The sequence below is a fragment of the Etheostoma spectabile genome, chromosome 4 (genome assembly GCF_008692095.1).
Source record: "Etheostoma spectabile isolate EspeVRDwgs_2016 chromosome 4, UIUC_Espe_1.0, whole genome shotgun sequence".
NCBI classification, from domain to species: domain Eukaryota; kingdom Metazoa; phylum Chordata; class Actinopteri; order Perciformes; family Percidae; genus Etheostoma; species Etheostoma spectabile.
This window is the reverse complement of record NC_045736.1, coordinates 7,961,908-7,977,264: the sequence shown is the minus strand read 5'-3', so window position 1 is coordinate 7,977,264 and position 15,357 is coordinate 7,961,908. Positions and strand designations below refer to the sequence as shown.

General features: G+C 40.7%; 1 protein-coding gene across 18 annotated transcripts in view; it reads right to left on the bottom strand.

Moving 5' to 3' along the window:
• Positions 1-2,443: 2,443 nt before the first annotated feature.
• r3hdm2 (R3H domain containing 2) overlaps positions 2,444-15,357 on the bottom strand; it is a 79,175-nt gene continuing 66,261 nt past the window's right edge. For all 18 annotated transcript variants that reach the window (XM_032513422.1, XM_032513431.1, XM_032513427.1 and 15 more), the window contains 10 exons: positions 13,923-14,216; positions 10,855-10,990; positions 9,659-9,816; positions 8,689-8,828; positions 8,329-8,429; positions 7,047-7,216; positions 6,742-6,886; positions 5,793-5,881; positions 3,818-3,902; positions 2,444-3,200 (listed from right to left, as the gene is read on the bottom strand). In XM_032513422.1, coding sequence (XP_032369313.1) covers positions 2,797-3,200; positions 3,818-3,902; positions 5,793-5,881; positions 6,742-6,886; positions 7,047-7,216; positions 8,329-8,429; positions 8,689-8,828; positions 9,659-9,816; positions 10,855-10,990; positions 13,923-14,216 — 1,722 coding nt within the window. In that variant the 3' untranslated portion in view covers positions 2,444-2,796. The remainder of the gene's footprint in view (positions 3,201-3,817; positions 3,903-5,792; positions 5,882-6,741; positions 6,887-7,046; positions 7,217-8,328; positions 8,430-8,688; positions 8,829-9,658; positions 9,817-10,854; positions 10,991-13,922; positions 14,217-15,357) is intronic.

The window sequence follows — 15,357 nt, the reverse complement described above, 5'->3', positions numbered from 1 at the left end:
GAGAGTAAAGAGGACCGATTGACAAATGAACATACCGTAAAAGTCCACAAGAAGAAGTCGCCGTGGTGGAGCTGCTTTAGGAAACTACTGAAGAAGAAGGTCCACCCGGTTTCAGACGAACAAATGGACGAGACCGTCACATTGTCAACCAAAATACAAGTGTCATCTGGACTCTCATCCACAAGCCCACACCCAGCATCGGCTCAAAGCCGCAGTAAGCAGAACTCCACCTCTGGAGATAGTTGATTATGGATCAGAGGATGAGGAATTCCAGAAGAACATACTGGAAACGCCCTACCTTCACACTCCATTGTTCTCCAACAGCCTGCCTGGAGGATGAGGTCATTGTTCCAGAAAACCAAAAAAGCCCACCCCTATCCACGACTCAGAGCCAGGTGAGAAGTTATTTTGCTTGCAATAAAGCTTTCCCACGTATTCCTAACTTTACTCAAGTATTTAGTTAAGGATCTGAGGTAGTAAGTTCAAATGTATTCAATGCATTCAGTCAACTTTATGTTTAACTACACAAGTTTATTTTTTTTCTGTACTTACCCTGTTGTGTTATTTAAAATTTCCTAAAACTGCAAGATGGAAGATGATCAGACGGCTTCAACTCAGGATGAGGCTGTCCACACCAAAAGGTCATCACTGCCTCAGAGAATCTGGCTGTTCTGCTGCCGTCAGAACTGTTGTTCTAGGAGTGACCCCCCCAATTAACAACAAATTCTACTCCATCCCCCTCCCTCTATTTCAATAAACGTATGCATAGAGTTGATGTGTGGTCTATTGTAAATGATGTGCTGGTTCTGGTGGTATATTGTGTATGTGATGTACTGATGTTGAGACTTTAACTACTGAATGTAGTAAGTGATCTGTCGCTCTCTATCATATCATATGATCTATATCAGCAGATGCTCATCTCATTTTCAAGGTTAAAGGTAAAATTGTAGGTCTTACCAAATACATTTTCATGATAAACTGGAAAACTGCATCTGCTAATGTAAACCATGTTATGATTGAAAGCTACAGAGCAGCTATTTAATGGACCTGAGACGTTCTGGGGTATTTTGTGTTCAAAGAGTTAAGTGTTTTCTCAACTGCTGTTTCTATTAACTAAAGTTGGAACGTCATTGTAAAAAACAAAACAATGCAACTCGATTCGATTCACTCGGCTGTGCAGATTCAGGTGTTTTATTCTATTAGCAGCTAACGTAGTGTGGAGCCGCCAGACTAACAGGTCTGGTAAAACTCACTTCTTTTTAACTCCATACAAACAGATTTTTTTTCATTATCAAACGTGTTGTCTTCAGACCCAACTGACACTGTCAGCAGATTTCGTGCAGCTCCCTTGGGACCCCAAAAGGCTTTATACAACTTGTATGCAGTAGTACTCCCCAAAAGATGTATATAGACTTTAATTTGTAAAATCATTGGAGTTCTGAAGGATTCAAAAGGATTCTTTCTCTGGGGAGCATGAAGATGCTCAGTATGTACGGATAATAACTAAATTAAAAGGAAAAACCTGACTAAATGAGCAGAGAAGCAAATAACTGCAGATGACAGACAGACTTCAGAGTCAGCTTCAATAAAGTCAAACAATGAACCACATGACACAGAAGATGTTTTGAAAGATTTTTTCTCGACTTTTATATTTTTAAAAACCAACAAAAAATAACAGATTAAATAAAATTTACAGTAGACATATGCAATCATTGTGCACTTTAACTACTTCTTCTGATACGTTCTGCACAGCTGTCAACAAAAACGCAAACACAACGGGGCGTCAGGGTGGATGTGGGACAGTTGAGGGAAAGAGGAGAGGACCAAAGAAGTGAGGTAGAGGGCAGTAAGGAGGAAACAAATGTAGGAAAGAGGAGAGGGGATGAAGAGGGAAGGAGTAAAGGATAGAGGAAGACCTAAACGTTTTCACTCAGGGAAAAGAAAGAAAAATCACTGAATATATAGATTTCTTTTATTCCTTACATCACTTATATAAATATATTGAATCCCAAAAAAAGAAAAAACCTTCTGAGAAGAAAAAAAAGAAAAAACAGCGCAATACAGAAACCCACAACAGCAGTAAGGCAAACAGAAAGCAAGAGAGAAGAGAGCAGGGAGAGAGTACATGAGAGAAACAGAGGAGCAGAGAGAGAGGAGGCAGTATGAGACATGGCAAGAAAAAAGAGCCGGGAGCGGTGCGGTAAAGCAGAGAGAGTGCGCAACTGTGCGTATGAAAATTTATAAATATGTGAGATTAAGAGACGACTGGGTGACGTAGAGTTGAGGAAAGAGAGAACGCGTTGGCAGTAAAAGGAGTAAAGGAGAAAGGGTTGGAGAGCGGGGGGAGGAGGAAGAGGAGGAAAAGGTTTGACTGAGGTCGACTGTCCAGTGTGTTTTTGTTGTGTGCTACGTGACCCTGTTGCCTGCGTATGTGTGTCTCCTGGTATGTGTTTGTGTGGCATTGCATGTGTTTTTGTGTAATGGCAGCACACATTCCACGGCAACAGTGAAACACATGCTTCGCGTGTCTTGTGTGCTTGTCTGCTATATAAATACAAAAGAAAACAATTAATAAAAACAAACAAAGTCATATTTGCAACCAAATGCCTGTCACCTCATGATTTACACCTTCTTCCCTTTTATACATTTGACACATCATTTAACTCAAGTATATTTTTTGTTGTTTTGTTTTGAAATTGTACACTAAAAGCAGTCCCCCTCAGTCCTCCTTCCTTTTCCACCACTCCACCATGAGTCTCTCTCTCTCTCTTTCTTTCCTCCCCCTCTCTTTTCCTTTCACTGAGAACTGGCTCTCTCCAGCACACGCAGGTCATAGTTTTTTTTGGCGGCCTTCAGTTTGAAGAGGCTGGCCCCGCTGTTGTTAAGTTTGAAGGAAGCACTCTGGGCAGCCATGGTGCTGGGGAACACTGCCACCACTGTGTAGAGGTGAGCCGGGTCGTTGCCGTCCCCCTTCACTCCTCCAGCTCCCATGCTGGCCCCGAGCCCAGCGGTGGCTCCCAGCCCAGCGGGCCCTGCACCAGGACAAGGGCCACAGCCTCCTGCTCCTCCTCTGCCACCCTGGGGCTCCTTCAGCCACTGGATCTTGGCACCGCACATCGACAGCTGGTTGAAGAGCTTTTCAGCCTCTGGACGTGAAATCCCCTCTGGCAGGTCCGTAACCTCGAGTACTCGACTCACCACTGGACAAAGAAGAGACGAGGATAGTGAGACAGAAGATGTTAGAAGACTTGATTGCTCAATTTGTATCTTAACAGACTTGAAGCACCTCTTCCAGAGACATGCCATGTGTGTTTGCTTGCCTGTTTCAGCTAAAAACCTTTTGGCAATGTGCAATGCTTAGGGGAATTATGTTGTGCACAGCCCTGAGGGGAGCAGGATACTCCAAAGGAAATCCAATTTGGCGTATTTTCAACGGCTGTAGAACTGCACTTAATGCAGTGCTTCAAGCACATGGCAGTATACACTCAGCTATTCAAGGTTTATTTAATGGCGTCCACACCAGATGGAGGAGTTTGAAGACAACAATACAAGAAAATCAGATAAAAACTGATACAATCTAGGCACACCCCCTGCTGCCCTCTAGTATCTACTCACATTCACAGCTCACACACCTGAACAAAACTCAGCCAAGGTGCTCAGATGAGAACAGAGAGAGTACCTCTGAATCATCTAACTATCAGGGGGCGTTCTTTGAAAATTAAAAAGCACATGGGACTGCGTATAACAATACCTGCAGAAAAATGTAACGATAACAACGGTATATATGCTGATCTGTGATGATGCATCTCTAACTTACCAACATCAGTGGTGCCGAGGTCTGTTGATGCCGATTTGAGTGTTTGTTTTTTGCCTCGTGCCCCATGTTTCATTACTCCTTGGTTCTGAACGCACAACAACACAGATAATATGATGGTCATTATTACAATGCAGTTCGACAGTTAGACACTAGATGGGGTTAGAAGCAATCAGTGGGAGCCTCTGACTTAGTCTTTCGTAACTGGAAACCCAAACAGTTGCAACATACAAAAAATGATGGCCAGGTCCCAGTGTGTCATTGCTACCATTTAAAATGGATGGAACTTTAGTACTTCTTGGTTACACAACATTCTTCAAAGAAAGATTTTAAACAATTTCCAAACAGCCAACATTATAAGAATGTGACTTAAACTTGTTAATGTTCCCTAACTTAAAAAGAGTTGATATACATCTTCATTCACCGAACAAAGATACTCTGTGTTGAGTAGTTGGTCAGTAATACATTTTAAGGCCGTTACACAAGGAGGAGTGACGAATAAGCAGCGCGAAAATATTTTGCTTCAAAGCTATTCACAAAACTATGTCAGAGAAAGTGAAGGAAGATGCAGTGAGTGGACTAGAGAGCAGTCGGAGCAGAGGACAGTTAACACTAAGCGGTGTAGATATGAAGTGAATGTTCAGCAGCTGGAGTCTGCAGTTTGAGCACAAATAAAAGCTACAGCTCTTCTATACCATGGAGGAACCCTGTCTTGTTTCTCTGGCTGCTGAGTGGAATCACAGGGGGTAGCTCCAGGGAATCCAGCCCTGTCTCCCCCCAAAGCAGTAAAAGTTATCACTAAATTTTGGCCCGATCATAAGAGGTGGTCTTGGTCCGGATCAAACTGAACAATGGTCCGGTTTGCTTATAGTGTGAAAGCATTTTTTGGATGCTTTGGACTGAATACAAGAAGCTCTGGCAGGCTCTCCTGATGTTACAAGACCGGGGAAACTCCTTTCAGGCTGGGCAGTCCCATGTCGAAGTGTCCTTGGGCAAGACACTGAACCCCAAGTTGCCCCGGCGCCATTCGTGTAAATGGGTTTGAGTGTTATCTAATGAGCAGGTGGCACCTTGACCAGCAGCCTCGGGTTCCTATGTAAAAGTGCTTTGAGTAGTTGTTAAGACTAGAAAAGCGCTATATAAATACAGCCCATTTTCAATAGCTTAGTGTGTTGGCTACATGAGAGAGGGAATGTGCTCAGAGCCGGCAGTTGTCGGCTAAAAGAGCAGAGCATTCATCAGCAATTTACTTGTTTAACGGTAATAAATGTACAGTGTAGGTTTTTGTTTGTCTCTGAATAAATGCTCTAGAAAGAAAGTTCCTGTGTATTGCTTCTCAACATCGCAACAAAACAAAAAGAGCCGTCAGTTGAAAAAACTCACGACACAGAGAGAGGACGCGAGAGGAATCTGGTAAAACGCTGTGTTTGTGATAGTTAAAAGGAGTATTAAAGCTTGCAGGCGTACAGTCTGTGGTTTGGCCACAGCTTACGTGTTGTTTTATGATGATCCTCAGAATTAAACAACAACGTGATTGGTTGATGGCTTTATTCGTGTTGCGAGAGCTCAGAAAAATCAATCTCATTTCGGGGGAAAAATCCGTTGCTTTATCGCAGCGTAATATTCGTGTTCTGTGTGAAAGTACTCGTGATAGTTGAAACAACCAGTGGAACAATATATTTTCTTGTGTTCTTTAAAATACATTAAAATACATCCTCTTTAAAAAATTACCACTTCATGACCAACCATCAGGGGTACAATTTGAACCAATAATGTAAAAGCATTAAATCACAGATTAGATGGAATTTTTAATTTTTCTCTGTGCCTTGTGATGTATTTCATTATACTTGATTACATTTTGAGGGTGGAATTCATGAACGCTATTTAAGCCGGAAGCGAAGACCAGTCAACATCACAGCCTTGTGCTAACATATAGAAAGGCTGAGTCGTGTTAGACCAAAGGCCTGCCAGTACTGACCTGATGGGAGCTGTAGGACTGGCCATGCATGAGGGGAGGACACAGGCTGTACTGGAGAGGTTGTCCCAACAAAGAGTAGCGTCCATCACCTTCACAACATATAAATGACAAATTATAATCAAAAACGATCCTTCCTGAAAAAACTTCCATTTAGAGTTGTATTGCCCCAGTAGAGGTCAGGGGAATCTTATCACCACAGTATCTCTTTTTCAAGAGAGACCTGGCCTAGCGGACAACATAAGAACAATGTTATTACAATGATTAGACTTAGGATTTAATGAGGATTTATGGAAATGGCAAAGATTTTGCATTCAAGATAATTATTCAACACTTTCTAACAAGTGATTAGAAATGAGGCTAAGCTAATGTAGCTCACTACTACAGTATTCTTTCATTTTGGTGTTTTATAGACAGTCGATAAAAGACCCATGTCATGGTGATATTTCATGGATCGTAGACTGATGCAAGATCGTTTTAATATGTGCAATCACGCATTCCAAACAGTGGGTCTCAGTAAAGTCATATCAGTAAAGGCATTATGGCTCTGTGTGTAAATATTGGGGACAGGGTCAAAGTAACGCGATGTGTGGGTACAGAAGGTTTGACCTGGCGGCACAGTGCCAGTTGTGTGAACTTGCTGAGGCTATTGGCTTATGGCCAAAAGCCACCTGACGAAGTTTAGAAGGTCATTGTGGCAAAGGTCTAAGCAGGGGTTCAAGCAGACAGCTGTTAATAGCTGTAAAAGTAGTTTATGTTTATTTGCCTGTGAACTTAATAAGAAATCATTACCAAATTACAACAACCTGGTACGACTTTTTGTATTTTGGGCCATCATTTCTAATGGTCATAACTATGTGTAAACATATTTATTGTACTTTTTTGTACTGCTGTACCTTTGCACAAGATATATGTGTACGCATTTGAACCCTCACTCTTCTTGTTAAATTACCTTGAGCAGGTCCTCCTGGCCGGGGAAACTGGGAAATGAGTGGTAATGGTCCCAGGCCTGGACAGACGCTGTTGACGCTGCCAGAGGGAGATGGGGTGGGAGACTGAGTAGGGGAGGCCAGGGGACTCGTCAGCTGGTTACTGGCCTAGAAAAAAAGAAGAAGAAAAATATGAAATACTGTGACATGAGTTCTGTCATTCCCATTCTACCTGTTGACCACTAGGGGGCTGCAAATGAAAGACTACATGTAGCTGAATGACTGAATTTCTGAGTTACAGTCTGGAGTCATGCGTATTTGTGTGTACCTGTGGAGTGTTGTCCGGTTTGTAGAGCTCTCCTGGCTTGCTGGGCCTCTGCTCTATGCTGTAGTACTTGCATGGGTTCCACTGGACCAGAGGAGGGTTCTGGGAAGGTTGTGGTCCATTGGGGACGCTGAGCTGCATGACCATCACCCCAGGCCCAGGAGGTGGTACTCCTGAGAGAGCATACAGAAAGACAGGCACACACATAGATAAACAGCTCACATAGGACATTTATTAGTGACTAAGGAGCTAAAACAACATTGACAGGTCTCTATTGCTGGGTGAATTTATTTGGTTGACTAAGTCCTGGAAAGTTACTTAATTTTTAGTTCAAATTACTAATATAAATGGGCCTGAGAAACCAACCAATCAAACAGTAGTAAATGGCACAAACAAGAGCAGAGGTTGAAAGGATAAAGTGACCATCATTACAATCAACATTTACCTAAGGCCAAGTGGGAGCACACAAGCAGGTTTTCCGCGATTTCTTCAAACATTTTCTATTTAAGGACATTGATCTACAAGTTCAACGTGTGAATCATGTGTACCTCTTTCTAAACTTTACCCTAAATACCTTTCACCTGATTTTTTGTTAAAGAAGTCTTACCCAAAGTTAGGATTGGGACCCAAAACGGTACCCTTTTCTATTGGGTCGCTAATCGGCAGAGTAGAATGCATAACAATGCTATGACTTATGAATTAATTTTCCTAAATAAAATAGAAGAGGAGCAATATTTTTTTGCTATGTTGATCTGTGCTTCGGGCTGTTTATCCCCCGCCCCCCTTTCTCCCTCTCATTGCAACCCTTGACCTGAAAACAAGTTCACGTAATGCTAAATGTGACTTCTGCAACTCCCTCACCTCATTGCGTGCATGTCAAAACGCAAATACAAGTACAAGTTTTTTTTTTTTAAGCTATTTGAAATGCAGAGGAGAAACCTCAATGTGTTTTATGTGGAAGTATGCATTGTAATACATTTCATAGGCATTTTAAATTATTTATTTTGTTTATAGTTTGTTGTGTTCTTTATCAGTAGTTGATATGGAATACATGGTGTATTTTCGTAAATTAAGGGTGACAGAATTTGTTTTTGTTTTTTGGGGTCTTGAGGTGAATAAGTCTGGGAACCCATGTTTTGAAGAACAGTTGAAAGTTTCATATCACTGAATTTGTAATGCTCACAAATTATATCAAATGAATTGAAACAATAAAATCTTAAAAAAGCTAAAATCATGTTCATCTAGTGGTCACAAAATGTTTAAAGCTGTTGACACAAAGTCTCACCTGGATATTGCTGCTGCAACTGTTGAGGGTTGCAAGGAGACGGCGACTGTGTGATTTGATACTGCTCAGAGGTGGGGGGCTGCAGGTAGCCTACCGATGGACTGCAGGATTAGACAGACACAAAGAGGGAGCAAATAAATGCATTGAGAAAGGTAATTCTAACACACACAACTATATATATATAAAACTTTCTCAGTTCAGTTACAACAGCACTAAAAGCTTAGTGAAAACAACTTCACTGATATGAGAAAATGTTCTCACAAAACTACTTTGCTGTGCCTAAACTTCATGTATAACGCATTGACATTTTTTATTACCATTGCCCACTCATTTGTATGAATATTATGTATTTGAACATACCTTGTGCTATTCTGCTGTGTGGGAGTGATAACACTGTAGTAGACAGGCATGGGTCCTTGAACAGACTGACTGACTGGCACCATCACCTGCTGCTGGTACTGCTGCTGCACCACCTGCTGATTTTCATTTCCCACTGGTACCTGGAAAAGTGTAATTGGGCCAAGAGAAAAGATACCATTTAGAAAAAAGTACTTTGTGGTTCTTCTGACTGCTGTCAAAGCTAAAAACATTTGGAGACACGAAGACAAGACTTACAAAGAGGGATTAACTTAAGTCCTGTTTTGACGTAATTTGTACACTTAATTTGGTCAAACACTTGTTGCTATTTTAATAAAGACTATATTCGTCTGTCCATTTTTAACTTGTTCTGTTCATGACCATTTGGAATAGTATACGGTAAAGTAACTAAGGCTTATGTTATATGACTACTGTTTAAATACTAAGGACCAACATTAGTAGTGGGTTTTTATTTTTATTTATTTTTTCAAACCAAGGCACAGGCAGAAATTAATGTTGGCCCTCGACTTACATCTGCTCACTGGACCGGACTCGCGTCAGAGTTTAAATATAGTTACCTCAAGCCGATTTAAATCTCTGCTGCTCAAACCTACTGTGCTTATTTTGAGCTTGCTGCAATTCTATGACTCTGGTGTAAGAATGTACATGATTATTGATATTGAAATCTTTTTTATTCTTCTTTCACATCAATTGTAATTAAGATTTCAAGATTTCTTGGGGTCATTTAACTTGGCCTCTTTAACATTCACTTTTTTAAGTGTTCAGCAGATGGGGCAGCAGATTAGATTCTGGATTGTAGATGAAGATGATTGAAGATGAGTATATTGATACGGGTGGGGCTAAAGTCTTAATCTCACCAGGCAAGGCTCATTTTCTTGCCAGTACCTAAAAACCTTTCCATTTGTGTCCTTCCATCATTTTGTCCAACAGCTGATTTAAAAATTGTCCATACCTGATATGATGGCATCTGTGGGTACTGAACCATTATGCTCTGCATTTGTCCTCCCATGCCTGCCCTCTGGGAATTGAGCAGACCAGGGTTTTGGGGTTGCTGCACACCTATCATGCCCTGATAGCTTGGTGGCTGGCTGGGCATCATGGTCTGGATACCTGATGACAACAGACACCAATTTGAGGAGAGAAATTAGAGTGATATTAGTGTGATAAAGGAGCAGTACAGTACAAGAGAGAACAACAGTACAAGCACGGGTCAAATGGCGAGTCAGCAGAGTTACACGTGGGTATGGAATGTCTGTATAGTCACTGCGCTGCATTTTTATGAACTATGATATTCTGGCCATGGGTCACATCTCTCGCCCAGGTCCAGCAGGCTCTGTCAGATTTGATCGTGGGAAGCCAAAATCGTGATTAAAATTTGATTAATTTTGCAGCCCTAATCCTTGGCTATGTATTTCAGATAATTTTCATGTAGACCCGTACATATACGCTTTTATTTATATTATATATATATATATATATATATATATAGAAAGCAGCCATGGATTGATATAGAGTGTTGCTGATGTGACCTCGGTGTTCATGATCCCTCTGGCAGACCACTAAGAGCCACAGTCCATCCAGGTTGTCGACAATGTTTATCCATCACTTACTGTATAAACACTCAGCCAACCTCAGTAGTTGCAAAATAAAAAAAAATATTGAGGCATAACGCTGTCAGGGTTTCCCAGAAAAGAGTTCTATTTTGGTCTGAGCATATATGACTTGGCAGAACAATGCAGAGACAAGGTTGTTTAAAATCAACCTTTTACCTGGTAGACTTATGAGCATGATTGAGCAGTTTTGTGCTGAGGGAAGACCATTATACAGTAATTAGAGGTGTAAAGACTCACCGATAAGAAACACTATCTGAATCTGACTACACTGACTACTGCTAAAGTTACATCGTGGATATTGTGAATTGTACTAGCTATGGTCTGTGAGTCATCTATCCATGTGTTTGTTCATAAACATGTGAATAGACGGGCATAAATATGTATTTTGTTGTGTTGAGTTTATACTGACATTTATATGTTCTAATATGATTAGAGAATACTGATATACGTTTTTATGAAGTTAAATATATCCATCCATTCATCTACATATCATTTAGGGAGAGTTTGACAGTACAGCATACAAAAATGTACTGACCTGACTGCTGTGTGGGCTGAGGCATGGGTTGAGTGCGCTGAGCAGGATAAGACACCTGGTGGGACATGGGCTGGGTCACACGGTACTGCTGGCCTGAGCTGGGATACTGACCAGGAGGGTAGTATGACACCTGTATCTGAAGAGAAACAACAAAAATATTAAGAGTTTAAATACTAAAAGATGACTACCATCCTTTATTTTCATTGCATACCTTTTTATGTATCATTGTCAATTGTCAAATACTTTAATATACAAAATGTGATCATAGCTCCTTTAAGCACAATAAACTTGCAATAACTCACTTTTTGTCCACTTGAGGGGAGCGTAAACATGCTTATTGGTCAACAAAGTTTGGGTTTTCACAAAATGGTCATTGCGCCCCAAAAACGTGTGTGGGGCAGTAGCTTATACACTGTCCCATACTAGCAGCCTAAAATCTGCTATCTTATCTGCTTTTATATGTTTAACTGTTTTTAACTGCTCTTTAATGTTTAAATTCTTATACCGCGATGTAACTTTTATTTTCGTAGTTTATTTTTGACCGTTTTAAACTGCTCTTTAGTGTTTTATTTCTTATACTGCACTGTAATTTTTACTATTTTAATCTTTTTATGTAAAGCACTTTGAATTGCCTTGTTGCTGAAATGTGCTATACAAATAAAGCTGCCTTGCCTGGCCTTTAACAACATTACAAACTTGTTAGCAGTTTCCATATTACACAACCTGTAGATACAAAGCAACATTAGCATTTATTTGGAATCAAATTCATTTGAAAAATAGCTGCTTTAGCGGCTAAAAGCTCCACTATGTTTACCAGTGATTAAATCAAAACGGTACAGTAACAGCTATACAGCTTTGTGGCGCCATAACTATGTGGCTTTAGAACTACAAGCACCCGTTTTTAGTAAAATATTTTCATATTAGATAAGTTTGATTATTGCCGATTTAAAACAATGCCTTTTATAACTCATAATTCTTGTCAGTGTTATCAGCATCTAACAATGTTAGACAGCAGTTACAGAGGTCCAGTCAAGTGCTGAACGTTGAAGCTTGAACAACGTGCGGCTTATACAACTTGGCTAAATGCAGCATCCAGAATTTTTAAACGAGACATAAAATGGAGGAAGTTAAATGTTAGGAGGATCGATAGTTCCAGCCTCCATCTTGATCTGCATAGTACATCACAACATTCAGCCCATATAGAGGCTGCAGTGGTGTCAATATTTGCACTCCTGTTATCAACCACCCACACATTGAACAACACAGAACATTTTACTTTCCCAGCAAATGCTGTTCATGCAAGTATTAACATCTAAGATTTTGATAATATAGGAAGGTGTCTAGGGTGAAAAAGGCATGAAAAGATGCTGTCTAAATAGGCCAGAGCTTAGAACTACAAAATAAAAGCAGAACAAAATGAAAACAAAAAAATGGGAGAGGAGCTGTATTAGTAAAAAGAAAAAGGTTTTACAGTGCAGTAACATGCCATTTGTAAGATTGCAAAGAGTTGGAAAGCAAGTCCCATATAAGCAAACACAAAAAAACAAAAGCACAACAACTACTGGTTTTCACTGCTGTTTGAGTACTGTAAAATGTGCACCTGATTCTGGTAAACTATATCTCCATCACATCACTGGCACTGTGAGTTTACTTCATTAGTGTTTGTATGCTCTCATTGACATGCTGGTTTAGGGAGACACTACTGACACCAGATTTCCTTCATTCAAACAACTATATCGCCAATTAAAAAAATAATTTAGTCACTTCGGCTATTAAAAACTCTACTAAACAGACCATCTTCTTTTACAACGTAGCCCCAGAGCAACATTACAGGGCCTAATGTCTCCCTCAGGGTGTTTAATGGCCAGGTCAATTTAGTTCTCTCTACTCAAATGAATTATAATAAGTACTTCATGGATTCAAGCAGAAGTCTGAGGGAGGGAAGTAAGAGTGTGAGTGACAGAAAGTGAGAGAACTCATTATTGTCACCGCCTCTGCAATCGGAAGAATGTGACAGGCGAGTTGTCTGACTGAGACCGAGCTTGTTAAGGTGACATGCAGTACTATGGGTGCACTTCATGGGAATCACATCGCTGATTTGTCACCTCTAACTATTTGAGTTTATTAAAAAAAATACTTTTAAATGTATGGTATTCATAGCATTTGCAAAACTAGATTTTTTATTTTTTTTTTACCATAAGGGGTTTGTAATTTCCTAGGAAGTTTAGAGACTATTGTCCCTATCTTGCACCCGGCGCGGCGCAAGGCCCAACGCAAGTGTTTTTACTAGTTTAGTTTTACACAGTTGTCAATTACCCGTCCAGCACCCACGTTGTTTAAAAAGCAAATGCACCTGCGCCCCTCTGTGCGCCCATGTGCTGGTCTTACAGGGAGGTGTGTTCAGGTACATTCTGGGTGTATTGCTATCTTGAGGCAGCGGAAAGTGATCGCGCCTGGCGCACGGATCCTTTTTTCAGACGTTACACTAGCAAAAGTGATTTGTACACGCCCTAAACGCACCTGCACCAGGCGCTTTACGCCGTGCGCTTAGATTGTTAAAAAAGGTCATTTTAACAGAGTTATAAGTAGAGACAATGTTATAATGGTACTATTCAATTCTCCGCTAGCGCAGGGCTCAACAGAGCGAGCGTTTCACTCAAATTTGCGACTAAAAATACATGTGCGCTAGGAAGCAGGAACTGTCTGATATGAATGGAAATAGGGTCAGCATGTTTGAAATGAATTAAAATCTAAAGGAGAAATTTACTCTTTCACTCTTTCACACACACACACACACACACACACACACACACACACACACACACACACACACACACATATATATATATAAATAAATACAAAAAAACATTTATCATGTTTGCCATGCAAGTGAATCCCTGGCCAGTCAAAGTGCCAAGCAGGTGAGTTCCCAAAATCAAATAGTCATTGCTACAATACTGTTACTTTTTCAGAAATACTGCTTCTATCTGGTACTCTAAATTAATTCAAACAAACCCATAAAACTATGTCTGATGCCTTTTAATCACAACCTGTGAAGAGTGACGTACCTGTTGAGGTGGAGGGGGCTGCATGTAGCCTTGTGGGGGTGGTGGGGCCTGCATGACGGGCTGGGATGGAGGTGGTGGTGGAGGTGGAGGATGGGGGTGTCCAGCAGCAGGCTGGTAGCCAGACGGAGGCGGCATGGGTTGACCCGTGGTAGCCATGATGTAGCCGGTCTGAGGAGGGGGGTGCTGGGACAGGACTGTGGGAGGAGCCTGATACATAGGTGGAGGCTCAGGATTCTCACTGGAGCCCTGCCGACTCAGTGTCATCTGGCTAAATTGGGGCGCCAGCTCTTCTCCCTGGGAGGATTGGGAAAGATGTCACTGGCGGGTTTTGATTGCCACTACACTAAATACATGTACAACATGTTACATGTTATTTGTATCTAGATTACACAGTATTTAATACATTTAGAATACAATTAACTGCAAATCACACTCTCAGTACTCTGATAAAGAGACAGAACAGAACAGTTGCAGGCATTAGTGGCCATAAATTGCATTACAGCAAGTCACTGTATGCACCATCTACATATAGATTAGGGATGCACCAATACCACTTTTAAGACCAAGTACAAGTACTTACATGTGGGTACTCGCCAAATCCGAGTATCGATAAGAGTACTCAATAATACCTCAGGGATCCGAGGGTGTTTTCAGACAGATAATTTTGGCTTGCTCTGCTATTGTTGTTAATTAGAACAGAGCAGTTTTTTCAAAGTACCATGCCTTTTTTTTCCTATACAAAGATCAGTGCCCACGGGCTGATATCAATAAAATAAATCATATATTTCCTGATATCAAAATACTGAGTGAAGTTTAGAAAGAATGAAGAAAGCAAAGTCCGATGACGTCTTTCATGTGCATATTAAGTAGCCATGTGGATTTAGCGCTCCAGAGGGAGAGGATGGTTTGTTTAACCAGCAACTATATTCACAAGATTTGTGTCCAAATTGAAAGACTCTTGGCCAACTGTATAAAACAGTCAAACTACAAACCAACAGCTTTCTTTTGTATGCTGTATGTAAAAAAATGTATTTGCTATTTGCAGAGTAGCACAGTGGTTGGCAAAACAGCGCTATGTAGGGTATCCAATGCAGACCGAACAGTTTAGAATATATCTTTCTTTATGTTTATGCCTGTTGAGCTGATGTGAGACATTGGGGTGACACTGCTACTCCAAATATCAGTGGTGGAGCTTACAGTCAACAGACTGCTGATGTGCTTTCTTAAAAAGTGTGATGTGGCCCGTCATGGCAAAATTTCTGCTGCCATGGTATCAGAGTTGGGCAGTTGTTGTTTGGACAGACCTGCCCCCACTGCTAAAAAAAAATCCTAGAAGAAAATCCTGAGAAGACTGGCTGATCGTCAAGTGCAGTCATGTATTGGGTAAAAGCCTCTGTTATTTTATATATATATATATATATATATATATATATAT